This window comes from Myotis daubentonii, chromosome 13 (genome assembly GCF_963259705.1).
Source record: "Myotis daubentonii chromosome 13, mMyoDau2.1, whole genome shotgun sequence".
Taxonomy (NCBI): domain Eukaryota; kingdom Metazoa; phylum Chordata; class Mammalia; order Chiroptera; family Vespertilionidae; genus Myotis; species Myotis daubentonii.
The window spans coordinates 42,417,366-42,438,539 of record NC_081852.1 but is presented as its reverse complement, the minus strand read 5'-3'; the positions used below and the strand labels follow the sequence as shown (position 1 = coordinate 42,438,539).

At 45.0% G+C, this 21,174-nt stretch overlaps 1 protein-coding gene and 1 non-coding gene across 4 annotated transcripts in view; both read left to right on the top strand.

Moving 5' to 3' along the window:
• The window catches only part of BLNK (B cell linker), a 72,273-nt gene that overhangs the window by 31,117 nt on the left and 19,982 nt on the right, over positions 1–21,174 (top strand). For all 3 annotated transcript variants that reach the window (XM_059660933.1, XM_059660932.1, XM_059660934.1), the window contains 5 exons: positions 4,031–4,071; positions 8,696–8,852; positions 12,926–13,086; positions 15,695–15,776; positions 16,938–17,009. In XM_059660933.1, the coding sequence (XP_059516916.1) occupies positions 4,031–4,071; positions 8,696–8,852; positions 12,926–13,086; positions 15,695–15,776; positions 16,938–17,009 (513 nt within the window). The remainder of the gene's footprint in view (positions 1–4,030; positions 4,072–8,695; positions 8,853–12,925; positions 13,087–15,694; positions 15,777–16,937; positions 17,010–21,174) is intronic.
• LOC132215083 (U6 spliceosomal RNA) lies at positions 6,506–6,612 on the top strand. Its single transcript, XR_009448438.1, has one exon. It is a non-coding gene; the product is annotated as a U6 spliceosomal RNA (small nuclear RNA).

Here is a 21,174-nt window from a genome sequence, read left to right as displayed (position 1 = left end):
CAGTCGTGGTGACCCCAGAGCCTGCTGAGGTCATTGCAGAAGCTCCCGTGATCCCTGCACAAGCCCCGAGAGGTCAGAACTGAATAAGGCCTCTCTCCTTGTGTACTTGGGCTCTGCTATCCAGAGGCTGCTGTGCTGTCCCTAGGAGGCCCACCCTCTGCTCCCACCATTGATGTCATGCAGGGAAGACATCAGAGAAGTGATGGGGGTGGGCAGAGGAAGTTACCTGCACAGGGATTTCTGGGTAAATGTCTGCCACAGAAGAATGGGATACGCATAACAACCCTTTGTCCACAAAGGAAGTGAAATATAGCACAGCTTTTTCTTCCATGTCCTCGGTGAAGCCAGCATTCACTTGGTTTTCCGTCTCCTCATTTATACTCTAACTGGTGCTGCCAACAAAGTTCACATGGAGAGAGCTGATTCCACATCAGTCCTGCCTCATGGAACTAAGAATAAAGGAATGAAATTTGGACTCAAAGGTATTTTATAGCCTAGAGACGATCATCCAATTCAAGCTTTTCGTGTTAGGAATAACTGGAAACCACAGAGGCAAAGTGACTGCCAAGGTCACACGGTCAGGTGATGGCTAAGCCACAACTATGTCCCCCTCTTATGCACACTCACCACCCTGTTAATAGGGCCCTGGGTAGGGATGAATAAACATACCAAAAAAAGGGAATTTCAAAGATGCATTTAGACTCAAATCACCTCTCCTAGCCAGGCTGGATCTGGCCTTGGCCTCAGTTTCCACACTAAGTCACATTCCTTTATCTTTTCAGGGTGTACCTAGTGGGACTGTCCACTCACAGCCTCCCCTGCCTTACAGTTCTGTTTTATATTCCTGCCCTGAATCTGTCCCCACCACCGAAGCTGGTCCACCTGCCTTCCCTCTTCCCTTCCTGCGTCCCACTGCAGTCTTCCCATTGGTCCCTGCGTCCCACCACCAGCTCTGTAGGAGGAGAAATGGGAGGACTCCTGGTCCAGGGCACAGCCAGAGTGGAGTCAGAGCCACAGCTGAGGCTATGTGTCAGACACCAGCTGTGGAATGCACCCTGAAAGTCCATGGCCGAGATGCCACCAGCACAGCCCCGCAGTCTCTGAGGCTCCTGAGGACTCAGAACCGAAAGGCTGACTTCATCCCCTTGCCTTCACCCCTTCAATCAAGATCACTCCACAGAGCCCTTTGCTGTCCTTCCAGCCATCCCTCCCCTCCCCAAGACCCCCAGTCTATTTCAGCCTTCATGTCTTCATGGCTGAGTTACTCAAACACCATACTCATTAGCCTCCCCATCTCCAGCTTGTAACTAGGACCACAGTGTCCCTTGGCTGGCAGTGACTCTAGCTTTGTTTTCCTCCTGGCAAATTCTCCTGTGACTCTCCAGTGGGGCTCATTCATTCTGTGCACATCAGTGTCTTATGGATGCCCCTTCCATCCCTCAGCTCTAAGTCCTACTTCTGGGCCTGGCACACAAGCCTGTCTTAGGGGATGAGAGGGAGATGCCCTCCTTCATCTTCATTCTCTTGCTCAAGTCCCACTGGTCCTTCAGGGCCCAGTCCAATTCCATCTTTGACACAAAGCTTCATGCCTTCACTGACCACACCTTTCTCGATCTTTCCCAGCACTGGCCATGACTCTCGGTGCTGAGACACTTATCAGGAAATTTTACACCACCTGGACTGTCTGATACACAATTGTTCTCCTCAACTCCAGGTCTTTTATTACTGTTGTACTGGGTGGCTCAGTGAGAATACCTGGAACTTTGGGGTCCTTTTGACTTGGGGTGGCATCCTGGCTTTGTCCCTTAAGCACTGCGTGAACCAAGAAAACTTTTGTAACTTCCCCAGGCCTCAGCTCCCCGATCTAGAGATAAGATTACCTATCCTTCAGGTTATTGTGAGAATTAGGGATAAAGTCCATCAATAGTAATAACTGGGCCCTAACTCTATGTCAGGTACGCCTCTAAGCACTTTCCATGTGTCCTTTCACTTTCATTCTCTCAAAACCATATGATATAAGTACTACTAATCATGTCCATTTTAGTGATGAGAAAACTGAGGCCTGGAGGGTAAGCAATTCACCTAAGGTCACACTGCTAACAAATCACAGAATCAGGCTTTTAAGCAAGACACTGGACCCTACATGTCTTAGCTTGGAGCAGACACTGAGATGGGGGCCACTGTGGCCATTGTAGCGTGTAAGTGCCAGGTGCTGTGTCCACAGGCTTGGGAGGGCCATGTGAATTGCAAAGCCTGGGTGAGGCAAGGGGACAAGTCCCTTTATTGTGTGGCAGGAAGTTATGACACAGTCAATGGAGCCTAAGCCCCCAAACAGGTCCAGGACACAGGAGGAGAGGCTTTCCCCAAAAAGGAGGCCCAACCAGCTTCTCAGCTTCTTGACAAGGGCAGGAAATCCCACACCCCAAATTGAGCCACCTGGCCCATATTAAACTTGAACTTACCCTCCTGAAAAGTTCACCCACTACACTAGAGGCCATCTTAGCTCCACGTCTTTGTGGTAGCCATACCACATGGTTGCCATTAGAATGAAATAGAATTGAAATTGTTTTGAGGGTTTATTGAGAATTATCAATACCCAAGACAACAACAAGTAATACCGATACAGCATTTACTGTGTGCCAAAGCACATGTATTATATTACTTGACTCTCATAAAAACATGGGCAGGCACTATTCTTATCTTTGTTTTAAGGTGGGGAAATGGAACTTTAAACACTAAAGTACTGGTCCACTGCCAAGCAGGTGGCAAAAACCAGAGCCAGGATTGGAACCCAGGGAGCCTGGTTCTAAAACACCTGCAAACCGTGGAGGCTCCCTGACGTGCTGGAAAACTACCCACTACTCTAGATCTAGTACGTTGGCTTGTCATGCTTTCTAGTCTGGACAATGGCCTGCAAGGTTGTGACTCTGCATTTAACCTCTAAGGCCATTTAACCAGATGATGCTGTGAGCTGCTTGTGGAACCGGAAGACGGGTGTAGCTGGAGAGGAGGGGCACCATCAAATAACCTCTACCACATGATACTTTTGTCTCTTTACTGCCTCGGTGTGTCATGATGCCCAGAGGGGGGCCATTCTGGTTTTTCCTAGATTTTACCTGAATGCACAGTGGAGGGCCAGGTGGTTCACAAGAGATTTCTGCAGGAGCCAACAGATAGCCAGGCCTCCAACTCCACCCCCTACACTAGCTAGCCACATCAATTTTTAAAAAGTATTTTTTTATTGATTTCAGAGAGGAATGGAGATGGAGAGAAAGATAGAAACATCAATGATGAGAGTCATTGATTGGCTGCCTCCTGCACTCCCCACTCTGGGGATCAAGACCACAATCCCAGGCATGTGTCCTGACCAGGAATCAAACTGTGACCTCCTGGTTCATAGGTCAACACTCAAATACTGAACCATGCCAGCTGGGCTGTCACATCCATTTTTATACCCCTGCAGAGTCTAGGATGGTGCCTGCACCCTGGAGCTCAAATACAGTGAGGCAGCATGGCACTGGGGTTCAGAGCTTGCACTTGGAAGTCAGCCCATAGGGCTCAACTATTCACTATCTGATCTTGGGTGTTAGTTGTTCTTGCCCACTCTCCATCTGATTAGGAACAGAGCCTGGATGAGAATTTAGGTCTGACTCCAGGTCCAGTGCTCTTCTTACTGCACCATCCACATATTGATTCAAAGAAATCCTTGGGAGCAACCCAGTATGAACTACAGGTTCCTACTGGGTTACTCTAAGGTCCCCAAAATGTCCCTTGACAAAGATAGACATGGGTCAAATGCACCATTTCTCTGCTCCCAGCGAGACTTCTCTTAATGCTGTGAGAACTGACTTTTTAAAAAAAAGGATTTGAAAGTGAATGAATATCAGATGACTGTAATAACCGTTCAAGGTCAAGTAAAGGGGACCAGGAAGCCCCAAGGCAGGGAAGGCAGGTGCAGGTGCTGTGGACAGGGTGGAGCTGCCAGCTGAGATTTATGTTTATGCATTCTGCCTCCTCCGTGTCATTTCAGAGAGCCCTGCTGACGAAGAGGAGCAGTGGTCAGATGACTTTGTAAGTATTGCTCCTGGGATGAGGAGGGTACTGTTTCCACCAGGGCTTTTCTAAGGGTTTATTTCTGAGTCACACACTAGTGGTCAGCTGCACATCACAGAGAGGAGGTGGCCGGGCCACCTGCAGACATGGCAGCAATAACCTCCGACAGGCTGCTTTGAGCTGCGCCATGCCAGGCGAAGAGCTTTATGTGCATTGCCTCACCTAAGCCCCACTACAGCCCTCTGTAGGCATTCTTATCCCAATTTTCTGCTGATATCCAGAGTACTCACCAGCATGGCCAAAATAGATGGTAAACTGTTTAAATATTTCCATGTCAGTTAGCAAATGCCTCCCTCCTGAATTCCCCAGTGCCCATCACTTCCTGGCCCCTGCACACAAGCTCAAACAAACCAATAACCAAAGAGTAAATGCTGGCACATTAGGGGCATTGGGACATTCTTCAGGGCCATTGTTAAACATTTTGAATATTAGCCCCACCAATTTTACAACTGAAGAAACGAAGGCATGAAAAATTTAACTTGCAGTTCCAAAATTCTCACTCAGACACTCAGATCTCAAACCCAGGCTCCAAGGTGCTTGCTGTGACCGAGCAGGCTAGCAGAGCATCGGAGGCCAGACTGAGAGAGGGGCCCTGGCCATGATGACATTGGGCGGGGGAGGAGGGGGGGTCCGTGGGGGTAACATGTCCAAATTAACTATAAACCTCTTCAAGGTGTCTTTACAACCCACAAAACCCCAGCAGCCACTTTTCCCTTAGGCTGAGTCTTATAGGGACAAGACAGCCCAAGAAATTTTTCTTCCCAATAATTATTTCTCATATGTCAAATTCATGCCTGTGAATCCAATCTGGAATGGATCCAAGAAGGTCTCTACACGACAACATATCATATAAGGAAACGAAGGCCAAAAGAATGAAAATGACTTGCCCACTGTTGTTCAGTTACTCATCAGCCAGAATGAGAACTGGGGACCCCTGTCCAGTGCCCAGAATTGAGCCGGGGCTCATGTTGTGTAAACCACCTGGAGTTTACTCTGAGTATAAGGAGACAGAAGTTCCTCCCTTTTCGACTGCAGAGAAAATATTTTTTTAAGAGAGGATAAATGGCTTCTCTAAAGGCAAGTCACTTGGGCATGGAGTTATTTCCCAGAGCCCAGCTGTCATTGATCCCTTAGAAGCACTGCAACTGCGCCCCCTGCTGGCTGCACGCACTGAGCCACATCTTAGTAAAGTTAAGAAGCTGGTCCTCATGCTGAGGGAAGCCAAGGAAATTTAGCTTGCTGGCTGAATAGGAAAAGCACACAGTGGGAAATTAGGAAGCACAAAATAAAATCACCCTGAAGATGAGGAAAAGACGTATCTCAAAGTCAAACCACCAAAATCAAGGCACCAATTGGAATAAGGATTGAGAAACATTCACTCACAATTATTTTGACATTAATGGACGAAATCCAGACTTGTTGTAACACCTCTAGGCTCTGTGAAATCTGGTCCCTGTGGACCTGTCCCGCCTTCCCCACCCCCAGTGCACCCCCTGCCAAGGCCTCATCATAGCCCAGGCGCACAGCCTGCCCTTAGTTCCCACAAAAGCCAAGGCCCTGCCAGCCTCAGTGACTTCAGACTCGTGGCCCTTAGGCAGAAAAAAAGAAGACAAAAGAGGAGAAACCAAAGAGCAGCCTTCCCTTCTTCCTTGCTTGGTCAGCTCCTTCTTGTCCTCCAGGCTTGGTTTAAATGTCTCCTCAGGCAGGCCTTTTAGGTTCTCCATCCAAGGTAGAATCGCGCCCCCCACAGCATGGTCTCAGGCCCCTGACCATTCCCCTAAGTCAGCATTTCTCAACCTGTGGGTCGTGACCCCTTTAGCGGTTGAACGACCCTTTCACAGGGGTCGCCTAAGACCATCCTGCATATCAGATATTTACATGACGGTTCATAGCAGTAGCAACATTACAGTTATGAAGTAGCAACGAAAATAATTTTATGGTTGGGTCACAACATGAGGAACTGTATTTAAAGGGCCAGAAGGTTGAGAACCACTGCCCTAAGTGCATCTATCACTAGTGATAGACATTTTACTAGTATATGGTTAAAGGTCTACTTATTATTTATTATTCACTATTTGTGTGTCATCAGGTTCCCTTGCTAGAATATAATTTCTGTGAGGGAGTTAAGCACAGTGCCTGGCACATACTAGGTAATCAATAATTAATAACTGATTAAATGAATAAATGCACAACTTGAACTTTTATCTTATTACACATTCCCTTCTTCAAGTTTCCATCAGATTATCCAACATATTACACTTGTTGAATATTGAATGAATGACTAAATTTCATTTGCCAGAATTTATAATAATTTAGGGGAAGAGGATTTTTTTAAAACTCTCATAAGTTTGAACATAGCCTTTTTTTATTCTCTTGATAAAAAGGCATTCATGTGCTCACTTCAGCAGTATATATACTCAAATTGGAATGATACAGAGAAGATTAGCATGGTCCCTGTGCAAGGATGACACACAAATTCATGAAGCGTGCCATAGTTTTAAAAAAGAAATAAAAAGGCATTCGATGTATTCTGCTGTGTTTGAAGCAGAAGGGGCTCCTGGTGCATCGCCCAGAGAATCGATTTTCCAGCCCAGCACTTCTGAGAGCCATTCCTGCCTCCTCAGTCCCTGCAGAGCCCCGGCAGCAGCTCAGTCATTCATTCCATAGCTGTGTGGTGGGCACCTGCCTTATTGCAGGTCCTATGCTGGGTCCTGGACATATAGTCTCAGTCCTGTCCTCCTGCCTCCATCTGGTGGGCAGCCCAGTGTCAGAGGAACAGCTGACATGGAGTCCCTCTTCCCCTTCCTTCTGCCTCCTCTGCCAATGGGATCCTCCCTTTCAGGCTGCCCAGCCTGAGGGGCTGCGGACCCCAGAGTCCTCCCCAGGACACACAGTGCTCCTCAGCCGCCAAGTAATTAAGTCTCAGAAGTCCCATCCCTGGTCCATTAGAACTGAGACGATGCCCAAACCGTCTCCTTCTCAGGCACATGGGTCCAGGTCCCTGCTGATTCTTTCACTTTCCAGATGTTAATTAAAGCAGCTGCTTCTCAGTACTTGCATTGATGCTTCCCGGAGAGGCTGCCACAGCAGTGACTGGGCCCTTGGCCTGGATGAGCAGGGCTCAAACCACCTCATGCTGGCCTACGCTGGCCTTGGGAAGCCAGGCTCTTGCCTGATAAGCCTCCCTCAGCCACTCTTTCACTCTCAGATCACCTCCTAGATCCCCCGTCTGAGAATAGTCATTGACTTCTCAGAACACAGATTGCAGACTCAAATTACTCAACTCTCTGTGCCTCAGTTTCCTCTACTATAAAATGGGAGAGTTTTAAAACACTATCTCATGATTGTGGTGAGGAGTAAGTGAGGTATACAGCACATAGAAATGTCAGTTATAAGAATAATATCATTACTATCATTATTCTATTCCTCCTAAGTTCCTGTTCAGGAAGGATTACTGAGCCCGCACCCTCGCCCCCAATCTGCTATTACTGGGATTGGGGTGTGGGAAAATCCCCCTACAGGAATTTTCTTATCTCACTCCATCCACCTTCTCTCCCACTCTAGGACAAGAACAACCACACCTTCTTTTCAGCCTCCTTTCTCATTTCTTATCCCACTCTTCACCCTATTCCTCTCCTCTCCCCATCCCCCTACAGACTGAGGAAGAAAGCATAGGCCTCACTCATGTATTTATTAATTCATTCATTCCAAACATACTGAGCTCCTATCATGTGCCAGCCCTGTTACAGGCCCTGAGGATACAGCCATGAAGGAAACGCTACCCCTGCATCAGTGTTATACAACTGCAAGTAAATGAAACGGGCCAAAGGGTGGATGCATCACCCACTCACTGGAAAATCATGTGTGGGTCATGCATTGCCAGGCAGCAGTGGGGAGAGGGCAATGGACACAGAGGTTGGAGGACCTCTTAACTCCTGAACCAAATATTTCTTCTACACAAACATACACGTGCGTGCTATACACATAAGCTAGCTCTGGACAAAATGCACGAGAAGCTAGTGGTTCTGTTTGCCTCTGGAGAGAGGAACTGAGTGGCTGGAAAGGAGGCTTCATTACATCCTTCCCAACTGCTTGAACTTTAGGACAAACATGTCAATGTATTTTTCAATCTTAACTTAAATATAATTTATATTTAGTAAAAGAATAGAGAGTGGACTCTGAGTCTGTGTGAAGCCCAGCCCCTCTAGCTTACCAGCTCTGTTTTTAAAATGTATATATTTTTTTCTTTTAACTTCTTCTTCTCAAAGGTATTTATGTTTTCCTGTGTGTCCCCTTCCCCTATCCTTATTAAACTTATTTTTCTCTCAACTGTCAGCCTTCATAATAATAAAACCTATGGTTATTCTGTCTTTCTGTCTTCTTAAAATATATTTTCTCTCCCACGGTCAGCCACCTGGTTTCCCGCCCCCACTCCCCACCCCCGCTCCCACCCCATCTGAGCCAGCCCGTCCAGGCCTTGCTTCCTCATCCCAACACCGGGGGGGCAGCTTGGCCCTCCAGATCAGGTCTGTCCTGATGACCAGGCACAGCTGGGCCCTGAGCACAGTGTCTGCACTTGCAGGACAGCGACTATGAAAACCCCGACGAGCACTCCGACTCCGAGATGTACGTGCTGCCCGCTGAGGATACTGGCGATGACAGTTATGAGCCACCGCCTGTCGAGCAGGAGACGAGGACAGTTCACCCAGCCCTGCCCTTCACCAGGGGCGAGTACGTAGGTGAGGCGGCCCCCCAGACCCTGGGTGTTTAGCGGGGAGGTGGGGACAGGCCAAGTTGGTGGGGAAACCTCCCATTCCCACCACCTCCAGGTGGGTCATCTGGTCACTCAGGTAATGGAGCCCCAGCTGGCAAACCTGTCCATTTGATGGGGGAAACTATCCTTCCTAAATCAGGAATATTGGAAACAGACAAAGCATCAATGAAAACACCCTGATGGTTGCTCCCAACTCACAACAGTCTGAGAAATCCACCCCGAGATTAGTCCCTACTTCTCTTCAGGCTTCCTGTGCACAAGGTTCCACATTTCTCTTGAGAGGTCTATACTGAACAGGGATGGCCATCAAGGATTCCAGTGTCTGCTACGGCCACTCCTTCCACTCCCACCCCCACACTGGCTGCTGTGCACACTGGGTCTAGACCGCAGACTTTTAACTGGGGTGGGGGTGAGGAGCTCTAAGCCTGGAATTAGCCTCGTAGGTTAAATGGACAAAAGCTCAGGTCTGGCCTCCAGGCCTGAATGTGGCTTTTTAAAAAATGTATTTTTTTTATTGATTTCAAGAGAGGAAGGGAGAGGGAGAGAGAGAGAGAAACATCAATAATGAGAGAGAATCATTGATAGGCTGCCTCCTGCATGTCCCACACTGGGGATTAAGCCTGCAACCCAGACATCTGCCCTGACTGGGAATCGAACCATGACCTCCTGGTTCACGGGTTGACGCTCAAACACTGAGCCATACTGGCTGGGCTCCCACATGGTTTTCTGAGGCAGGCAGAAGAGATGACAAATCAAACAATTTTTCTCTGAGGTGGATATGATGATCCTCATTTTAAAAATGAGGAATGTGAGAAAGGGAGATGGTGGCATAGGTAAACGTCTGTACTCGCTGCCTCCCACAACCACATCATAATTACAACTAAAATACAGAACAATCATCATCTAGAACCACTGGGAAGTTGTCTGAGTGGAAGTCCTACAACTGGAGACTGGTAGGAGGTGCAGAGGCATGGAAGGGGCTGGTCCGGCACCCGTGTGCACGGCTCTTTTAATCAGGAGGGAGATCATCTCGGCAGAGGCTGCCGGGAGGAGCAAGGGACCCCAGCCACACACCAGACCCCCAACCCAGGGTCCCAGAGCTGGGAAAAGAATTCCCTATAGGCTGTAAAAACCAGTGGGGATTGGGGCTCATTGACACAGAGGCCGCTGGATACCCAGCTGTTCCTCTTAAAAGGCACAACTGAACTTACAAGGTCCTGCTTCCTCTGAGCTCCAGCACCAGGGTGAGGCTTTGGGGGACACAGACACATACGAGGAGGAACTGGATTGTCTGGCATTGGGGCAGAAATTTGGGGGAGCTTTCTTCCAGACGGAGGTGCTCGCAGGGATCATTGTTCTTATGCTGGCAGCCATTTCTGTTTGCTCCACCCTGGTGATTCCCTAAAACCTCACCTCATCCAATTTACAACCCCATCCAAGCTGTGTGCAATGGCTTTTGCATATAAATGACCTGACCTTGCTCTCAAACAAGCTGCAGCTGGGTCAGGGAGCCCTAAACCTATCAATAAAAGGCCCAAGACCTGGCACCTGCACCAGCCTGCCTTGCTTCACAGCTGGGCCTCATCTGGGCACTTCCAAACCTGATACAAAGAGAAGGAATCTTCAGATCTCTCTGTAGCTCCTGCTGTGTGGCCCCAGGCAGTGGCTAACTTCACACCTCCCTGGACACCCAAGAGCCAGTGTACCCACTGGTCAATGTCAGGCCATACCAGATTACAACTACACATCCATAAGCGACACACTCAAGGGGCAGACTCAGTGAGCACCAAAGTCCCTCTTAAGCAAGTCCTGCTCCATAGGGGTGTCTCCAGCACAGCAGCTCTCCTACTGTAGTCACAGCTGGTTCTCACAGCAAATTGGTCTGGAGGTCAATTCCTCCCAGTGACACCAACAGCAATCAAGTCTCAACTACAATAAGACTGTGTTCACAGCCCACAAAGGGGTGCACCTAGAGTGCCCAGCTCAGGTGACTGGGGAAGCTGAGCCACTGGGCCCTATAGAATACCTACTACAGAAGGCCACTCTACCAACTCAAGGAGACCTAGCAGCTCTACCCAATACATAGAAACAAACGCAGGGAAACAGACAAAAATGGAGAGACAAAAAACATGTCACAAATGAAAGAAATGGAAGAAGCAAACTACTGGATATAGAGTTCAAAACCACAGTTATAAGGTTACTCAAGAATTTTCTAGAAACCTTTAAAAAAATGGAAAAGGACCTGTCAGAAATTAAGCATACACTGACTGAAAAAAAGAATAATATACAGGGATTCAACAGTAGAGTAGAGGATTCTGAGAATTAAATCAATGATTTGAAATATGAGGAAGCAAAAAACACCCAACCCAGAAGAGCAAAAAGAAAAAAGAATCCAAAAATATGAAGATAGTGTAAGGAGCCTCTGGGACAACTTCAAGCGTACCAACATTTCATTATAGGGGGGGTGCCAGAAGAAGAGAGAGAACAAGATACTGAAAACCTATTTGACAGAAATAATGACAGAAAACTTCCCCTACCTGGTGAAAGAAATTGACTTACAAGTCCAGGAAGCACAGAGTCCTAAACAAGAGGAACCCAAAGAGGCCCACACCAAGACACATCATAATTAAAATGCCAAGGGCTAAAGACAAAAAGAGAATCTTAAAAGCAGCAAAAGAAAAACAGTTAGTTACCTACAAGGGAATGCCCATAGGCCTGTCAGCTGATTTCTCAACAGAAACTATGAGATCCTTGCAGGGAATATTTAAAGTGATGAATAGTAAGGATCTACAAACAAGATGACTCTACACAGCAAAGCTATCCTTTAGAATTGAAGGTCAGATAAAGAGCTTCACAGATAAGAAAAAGCTAAAGGGGTTCATCACCACCAAACCAGTATTATATGAAATGTTGAAGGGTATTCTTAAAGAAGAAAAAGAAAAAGATAAAAAATATGAACAACAAAATGGCAACTAATACATACCTATCAACAATTGAATCAAAATAAATGAACAAGAAATTAATGACCAGAATAAACTGGTAAATAAAATCAAATCAGAGGCATGGAAATGGAACAGACTGACGATTCTCAGAGGGTAGGTGGTTGGGGGTGGAAGAAATTAAACAAATATCTTATATACAGATATGCATTATCTATGGACACATACAATAGGGTAGTGAAGGCCTGGGAAGGGGCGGGAAGTGGGTGGAAGGAGACAATGGGGGGGGGGACATCTGTAATAATCTCAACAATAAAGATTTTTTTTTTAAATGAGTCCCAAAGAAATTGAATAACAACTAGCCCAGAGGAGTGCAGCTAGTCAGCAGCAGAGCAGGGGACCAAACTCAGGGCCATTTGGCTTCAGAGCTTACACTGCTTCCCTGATACCTGCGTGAGGACAGTCCTGGACGGGGGAACTCATGAGTTCTCCATGATTTGAGAGAAATCATTGAGGGGAGGGGGGGACATGTAGGTTCACCCAGATGAACAATTGCCACCCTGAATACTCCTTAGAATAACCTGGGGCACCTTTAAAAATCTGTAATGCTAGATCCTACTCCAGAAGGTCAAACATGTAGAGTAGGATCAGTTATGTCTGGGGTGGGTTCTGGGCCTTGGCATTTTTTAAAGCTCTCATGTGGTTCTTGTGTGTAAGTGGGAGTGAGAATTTCTGCCCTTAAGGTTCATGGAGCGTGTGAAACCATGAGGGAGCACCCCTCTTAGACCCTCATGCTGCTGAGGGCCTCAGGTCCCCTGGTGGGCAGGTCCTGGGCTCTCAGCTCTCTTGAGCCCATGGGTCTCTCTCTCTCCCCTGGGAGGATGTTCTTTATGAGGACCTTCTTCTACCTTTTATAATGTAAGTCAATGGGCAGTTGAAACTTTTTACCTAACATGTCATTTCACTCTTTTAAGGAATGCCCTGATTCATTTGTGGCTACTTAGGTGCTGGAGGTTCTATACTTTCTAGAGCTCAGTGGTTTCCTTCCAGGGAATGACCCAGAGCCCCTTTCATTTCATGCTTTGTTTTTCCTTTCAAGACAACCGATCAAGCCAGAGGCAGTCTCCACCCTTGAACAAGACCCTTCCCAGTAAACCCAGCTGGCCTTCAGCTAAGGCGAGGCTGGCCTCCACTATGCCTACCTCGATGTCTCTGCAGAAACCTCAAGTCCCACCAAAACCCAAGGATCTTGAGGATGAGGTAAAGTAAATCCCATCTGATGGCTTCCCAAACCTAGTGGAAGGCAGGATATGGTGTGGGATGGGAGGGAGGCATCAGGACAGTCTGGACCGGGCATGTCTTCCTCCTTCCATCCCTGCTCTCTGGCCAGCACTAGCCACTTTGTGCCTTCACTGCCACCCTCTAACTCTCCAATGTTATGCTGAAAGGGTGTGGTTTTATTTCTCTAAAAAATGGCATATATGACCTATTGTAAGCATTTCTTTTTTTAAAATATATTTTTATGCTTTCAGAGAGGAAGGGAGAGGGAGAGAGAGATAGAAACATCAATGATGAGAGAGAATCATTGATAGGCTGCCACCTGCACACCCCTCACTGGGGATCGAGCCCACAACCACAGGCATGTGCCCTTGACCAGAATTGAACCCGGGACCTTTCAGTCTGCAGGCCGACGCTCTATCCACTGAGCCAAACTGGCTAGGGCTGCATTTTCAATCCCTGGAGGCACATGATACAATATCAATACTGGTTCCATGCCCCTCTTATTATCCTCTTTCTCTTCCCCTGGTTTCCTGAGATCTTCTCTTTCCTCTGTAAGATCGTTTCCTGCCTTTATTCTCCTTTGCCTCTCTGCCCTGCCCCACCCCACCTAGCTTTCATTCCTCCACCTTTTCTCTCTGCTCCTCCACAGTCCTCCTGTAAGATGCAGAGGGGTGGAATGTATAAAGGAAACCCCTAGTGGGCAGGGAGAGCTGATAGTAGTATCTGCTTTATTAAGTTGTTATAACGATTAAATGACACAACACATATAAAGTACTCAGATGAACACCTGGCAACAAGTGCTCAATAAAGGTTTAGTTTATTTTTCTCTCGGTACTCATCTTGGCTACCCACCAAGGCAGGTTGTAAAATGACTTTTGAGATCTGATTACCTCATTAGATTCATATCAATATAAAAATCACTCTTTCCCGCCCTAACCAGTTTGGCTCAGTGGATAGAGCATTGGCCTGTGGACTCAAGGGTCCTGGGTTCGATTCCAGTCAAGGGCACGTACCTTGGTTGCACTCCCAGTAGGGAGTGTGCAGGAAGCAGCTGATCGATGTTTCTCTCTCATCGATGTTTCTAACTCTCTATCCCTCTCCCTTCCTCTCTGTAAAAAATCAATAAAATATATTTTTTTAAAAATCATTCCTTCCCTATACAGAGTGCCCAAAAAAATGTATACACAATTTAACAGCTGATAGCTCAATTTTTAAAATGAAATGTATTTTAATAAACACTGCCTGTATTCAAAGTGTGTATATACATTTTTTGATATCCTATATTTATGATCAATTGATTATTAACACAGGTGCCAAGATAATTCAATGGGGAAAGGATCATTTTTTTAAAAAAAAAAAACCATGCTAGAATGACTGTGCAGATACATGCAAATGAATAAAAGTGGAACTCTCATACTATATAAAAAAATTAACTAAAAATGGACCTTAGACCTAAATGCAAGAGCTAAAACTATAAAACTTTTACAAGAAAACAGGTATGACAGGATTAGGCAATAATTTCTTAGACACAACACCAAAAGCACAAGAAACAAAAAAACATATATATTAAATGAGCTTCAAAATTTAAAACTTTTGTGCTGCAAATGATGCCACGAAGAAAGGAAAAAGACAACTTATAGAATGGGAGAACATTTTTTAAAATTATATATCTGATAAGAGACTTATTTTTAGAACATTTAAAGAACTCTTACAACACAATAATAAAAAGACATACAACCCAATTCAAAATGGTCAAAGGAATTGAGATGTTCAATATCATTAACTATCAGGGAAATGCATATCAAAACCATAGTTAATACCACTTCACATCCATGATGATAATTATAATAAAAAAGACAGACAGACAACAAGTATTGATGAGCATGTGGAGAAATTGCTAGTGGGAAAGAGTTTGGCAACTCCTCAAACAGTTAAACATAGAGCTACAACATGACCCAGGAATTCTAGGCATATTCCCAAGAGAGATGTACACCTACATAAAAACTTGTACATGGATGTTCATAGCAACATTATTCATAATAGTCAAAAAGTGAAAACAACTCAAATGTCCATCAACTGATGAATGAATAAACAAACCATGGTATAGTCATACAATGGATGTTATTTGGCCATAAAATGGAATGAAGCAATGATATATCCTATATATGGTGGAACCCTGAAAATATTATGCTAAGTGAAAGAAGTCACAAAAGACTACATGTTGTATGATTTCATTTACACCAATGTCCAGAATGGGCAAATATTAAAGACAGAAAGTGGATTATTGGTTGACTAGGTCATGGGAAGCGGGGAGATGGGTAGTGACTAATGGGCATAGCATTCCTTTTTGGGGTGATGAAAATGTTTTAAAATTAGATTACAGTGATGGTTTCACACTCTGCAACTATACTAAAAACCACTAAATTTTAAAAAAAGGAAAAATAACACCACTAAATTATGCACTTTACATAGGGAAATTTAATGGTATATAAATTATATCTCAGTAAAGATATTTTTTAATCACTTCTTCCCATACAGTAGCCATACAGTACAGCATTCTTCTCATTCACTTCTGCATTTCTTTTAGGCTGATTATGTGGTCCCTGTAGAAGATGAAGATGAAAACTATATTCATCCCACAGAAAGCAGCTCACTCCCGTCTGAAAAAGGCAAGCGTTTGTAGTCTTAAGCACCTGAACATTTCTACCAGTTGATGGGGGGTATATGAGATTATTTGGGAGCAAGCACTAAGGGGCTCAGAAGTGATGGTGCTCAGGCCTCTCTCGTCTGTGTCCACAGCATTTGCTTGCTTTGACAGGTTGAGTGAGCCATCTCTGAATTTCATAGTCTTTCCCTTCTTCTTCTGTCCTCTTCCCATCTTAAATTATGAAAGCACCTAGGTGCTTATCGTTAGCTGTCCTCAACTGGAATGGATATCTCACAAAACCTAATACAAAGTCACAAGCCACCATGCCGGCCTTACAAATATTGCACCAGGCACAATTTCTGCAGAGGCCTGAAAAATATGAAAGAGTAAAATATGCTCTGTATCCTGAGTCTTTAAATTTAGTGCTATTTCAGGAACATTTTGTTTGTAAATGCTCCAGAAAATAACAAATGCAATTACAAACAAATTATGTTGAAAAGCCAGTGCCGCGTATCCTCCGTGGAACAGCGCCTGCTTACTCTGGATATAGTCACTATGAGGAATATACTCCCGTGTGAGGGATATCTCTTCAAGGAACATTATTCAGCTAATAAACTCTAGAGTAGCAGTGCTCAGTTTTCACACTGCCACTATGTCGCAACCCTCTCCTGCATTCCCTACACATCACCAACGGCTTGAAGACCCACCTGAATTCCTGGCCACCCATCACCATGAAAATAAACACATATTACACATCTCCACCCAAACAAATCCTGAAAATACAAAAGAAATGGTATGAGTTGCTGTGGCAGGGAGGGTAGGGCTGCTAATTTGGCCCCTTCACTATTAGGTTCAATACACTTCTAATTTATAAAAAAAAGTATTCACCTCCTACACCTCCAGTTTGGCAAAGGGAATTCCAAGCCAGTATTCACGTTAACAAAATTCCTATAATAAAATATTTCATTGTTCCTTTAATCATTAATATATTCATTCTAACAGTGTGTTGTTGTTGTTTTCTGAGGAGGCTTTTTAATGGCTTATAGGTTTAATGAGTATGTTTCCTATTCCCTCCAAACTCTCCAGTCTGACCCATCATTTCCACAATGCATTTTCCCGTAAGTGGGAATCCCCTTCAGTGGACTGTATCTATAATCATTCTGTGCATATTTGTGTGTTTAAGCTCCCATGGTGAATAGATCAACCAAGCCAAGTAACTCCTTGAAGCCAGCCCCTCCTCCAGTGATGGCTTCAGGTAAAGTATATGTGTGATGTGCTGTTTTTTTTGAAATAATGGAATGATTACATTTGGGGGGTTGGTTTTTAATCTATTGCAAATAAGATAAACAACTGAGATCAAATATTAAGAAATAATTGCTTGTATATTTAAATAAATGATAGCAGAAGCCCTCATCCTCATGTACTGTCTGGTGGCACCCATGTTGAAGGAGCCCTCCCCGCTCCCTCTGATGTACCTGGACCTCTACTAGACAAGCCCTAGTTTTCATCCTACCTCATGGGCACTTGGTTGGTTTCTTCTTCTGTCCCTGACTGAGGATGTCTGCCTCATTCAGTCCTCAGCCCTTGCTCTTCTTTCAGAATATGGTGGTGGTTAAGAGCGTGGTTTTGAGCCAGACAGATCTGGGTTGGAATCCCAGTTACCAGATGTACCACTTTGGGCCTGTAAATGGGGTTAGTGCACTGAGGCAGGAGAATTCTGAAATTGTGAGTGTGAAACTTTCAACCCACAGTAGGTGCTCAGTAAGGGTATTATTTTTTACATTAAACATCTCCACCCAAATAAATCCTGCAAAATACAAAAGAAATGGTATGTGTTTTCTTTAGGGTTCATTAATTCTTCTGGTTTTATTTCTCTTGTCTCTGGTGATAGCTCTGGTGTCCAATGCTGACCTGCTTTTCCTTCTGAACACCTTGACATTCCCACTACCTCCCAGTGCACCCATCACCCTTTGGGCATCCCTACTGCTCTTTGCCTGTCGGCCTCCAGCCTGAGTGTCTCGGCATGCCTGTGTTCTTTCCAAAGGCTGCTGGTTATTTTTCCTGGAAATTTTCTACTATTTTAGTTGTCACCACCCTAGTCCAGGCTTCCTTTACTTAATCACCTCACACCTTCTGCCTGTGAGTGTCACTAGCCACACCCTTGCTCTAGGCTCTCTTCTTGGTCACTAGACTAAGCTTCTGAATGCCTCCATATGTTGCCAGTTTTATTCCATTACAAAGTTGGTTTTTACCATGTAACCACTACCTGAACCATGAACTCCCAGTGGTTCTCGTAGGGTTTGGCAACCCCCAAACTGAAGCCCACGAAGCTGAGTGGTACCTACACATCCACCCTATTACAGCACAGAGAGGTTCAGGAGCCTCCTCTCCAGTCCTCCCTCCTTCTCCCTCTCCCCTTCATCCTCTCTCTCTCTCTCTCTCTCTCTCTCTCTCTCTCTCTCTCTCTCTCTCTCTCTCTCTCTCTCTCCCCCCCCCCGCTCCTCCCCTCCAGAGCTAAAGGCTGAACACAAGAGATTGGCAGATGGAGCTCTGCTTCCTGAACCATGATCCTTGAGAAAACATGAAAGAAGATTATGTTTTTCAACCTTTTCCTAGATTCATTTCTTGTGCAATTGTTCAACCTCTTCACAAGTTCTTGTCTTATTTCTCCTCTCCCTCAAAAGTCACGGGCTCTTTATATTTCGGGAGTAACAGTCAGGGCCATCTTGTCCAGCTCATTGAACTCCTAGGATCAAATGTCAATATCATCTAATCGGTGATGACTGCTTTGATCCCAGCTGAAATGGATACTCCTGACTCATTACTGAGGAGAAGGGCTGCTATGACTGGAACAGAAAATCTTTTATTGAAATAGATAAATGAAGGCCTGCACCCTCCTTTGGAAGAACAGTTTAATCATCTGTGGTGTTTGCATCTTAAAATGCTCTTACCAAACAAGGACTTTTTCTTCCTAAAACACACCCAATACTCCAATCATTCTGTATTTCATGGGTCCTACCTTTTGGTCTTTGTGTTCTCACCTTTATGACATCAAATTCTAACTATCCTTCACGGCCCAGCCTGAGGTCTCCCGCTCCAGGAAGCCTCCTATGGTTTCTGTAGCCCTGAGAGAGCTTTCCTTTGTCCTCTCATCCCACTTACACTGGCCCCATACCTGTCCTCTAATTACTTTGTGTCTTAGTCTAATCTCCATAACTACATTGAAAGCTCCTTAAATACATTGACTTGAATGTCACTTGCTCAGGAGGCCTTTCTTGACCCCACTTTGGGCTAGATCCCCCTTGGTGTGCACTCCTCTAGTTCTCTACACTCCCCCTTTAACTCCCGATCCCTCCTGAGTTCTCTCTCTCTCTCTCTCTCTCTCTCTCTCTCTCTCTCTCTCCTATAAAAACATCAGTGTCACGTCTTGCTCACAGCTGTGTTTCCAGGGCCTACACACAACTGGCTCAGAGTAGGTGCTGAAATGTGGATGGGTCAGTTGGTGGTGAGAGTGGCTGAGTCCCCAACACTGGCGATAATATTTAAAGAATCACATGGCACCATCATGAGGGCATTGGCCCACTGGACTTGTTCGTTCATTTTCTATTAATCTAGTATAGGTGTATTTAATGCTAGAGGTATCAGATGAAGAAACTAAGCCTGAACAAGAAAATAACGTCCTGATTATATGATTGTTGGATACAGACAGGAGAAAGTACAGGAGAAGGAGGAAGCGAGATCATTTGAATGATTAGACTACTTGTGTGTGTCTTTGAATAACCTACCCTCTGTGATCCTTTCAAAGCTTCCGACAGTGCCCCGATAGACATCATGAAAGGGCTAAGGTTTCAGCTTGGTGTTTCTGTCCAAGTACCACACCATGTTGCTGCCTCTGGTTAATGTTGCTTTTGGCTCTTTGATGGCTGTGAAGGTGCTTGCTGGGGGTTACATAGTGAGTTAGGTACAGTGGCAGGCTCTCCCTGCCCTGTGTGTTCCAGACTGAGAAGCCCTGAGCAGGACTGACCACACACTCCAAAGCCAGAGGCTCAGGTCCTGGCTCTGACCCTTACAATATACCAGACTTCAAACAAGCTAAGTAACCTTGCTGGTTTTCAGTGTCCTCCTCTGAAAAATGGAGGAGAAAATGCCACTTGCACCTAGAGGTATTGTGAGAATTAAATGGGTAAAGACATATGAATCACATTCCTAAAATGATTCCTAAAATGTGTTACTTATCACTGTTATTATTCAGATCCCCTAGTTTAACCTGCCTAAATCCATGAACAGTCTTGGCAGAGCATCCTGTACATATCTCAGGAAACAGTTGTGTATCTTCCTCTTCATATAAAGTTTTCCTCCAAATCAGGGTTTCTCAGCCTCAGTAGTATGGCATTTGGGGCTGGATAATTCTTTGCTCTGGGGGCTGTCCGTACACTGTGGGATATTTAGCAGCATCCCTGGCCTCTGCCCACTAGATGCCAGTAGCTCCTCTTCCCCAGTCCTGACAAACAAAGAAGTCTTCAGACGTTGCCGTGTGTGTGTGTGTGTGTGTGTGTGTGTGTGTGTGTGTGTGTGTGTGTGTTTAGGGGGTGGGGGGTGCAAAATCACTCCCAGTTAAGAACCACTGCTCTAAACAAACTGAAAGGCTCACACCCACGGTGATTTATCTCTAAATGAGCATTTAGAAGGAGGTGCTGCAACCTCTGACTGATTTGTAATTTTTGTCAGAAGAGGGTAAACAGGGCTTGTATTTCTGAACTTCGTCTCTAAGTAAATAGCATTAAAAAGCAGTCTATGTTCTTATTTCCTAAAACGGGAGGAGTTTGGGAGTTTACAATTCCCTGCTAATATGTAAGCTAAATGTTAACTATCGCCAAAATTGTCCTGAAGCTGTTCAATTAAATCTCTTTATTTTGCAAGAGTCCATGCAGCGCCTGAGAGTAGTAAGGGCGGCTCCAGCTGGTGTGCAAGCCCCTAATGATAATGTGTTTTCTATAACAGCTAAAAGGCAGTTAAATCCCGAGGGCTTAGAATGCCAACATTGGAGTCATTAAGAATTAGGGAAAATCAGATGATATTATAGAATTGTACCCCTGAAACATATATAATTTTATTAGCCAATGTCACCCTAATCAATTCAATTTAAAAAAACATCTAAAAAGAAAAGAATTATGGAAACTTACCAACGTCATATGTAAAACTAAAAAGAGAATGATGCATAAAACATATGTAGTATAAGGAAAAACTAAGGGTACATTACTTTCTTAGTTGAGAAACTGGGGTAAGTACCAGCTCGTCCAAAGCCTGCAATGTTGTATCATTATTAACATAATATTTTCCTCAACACAATTAAAACAAAACTTATTTTTCACTTTTGTCATTATGCTTTTGGACATGTCTCCTTCTAGCACATTCCCAAA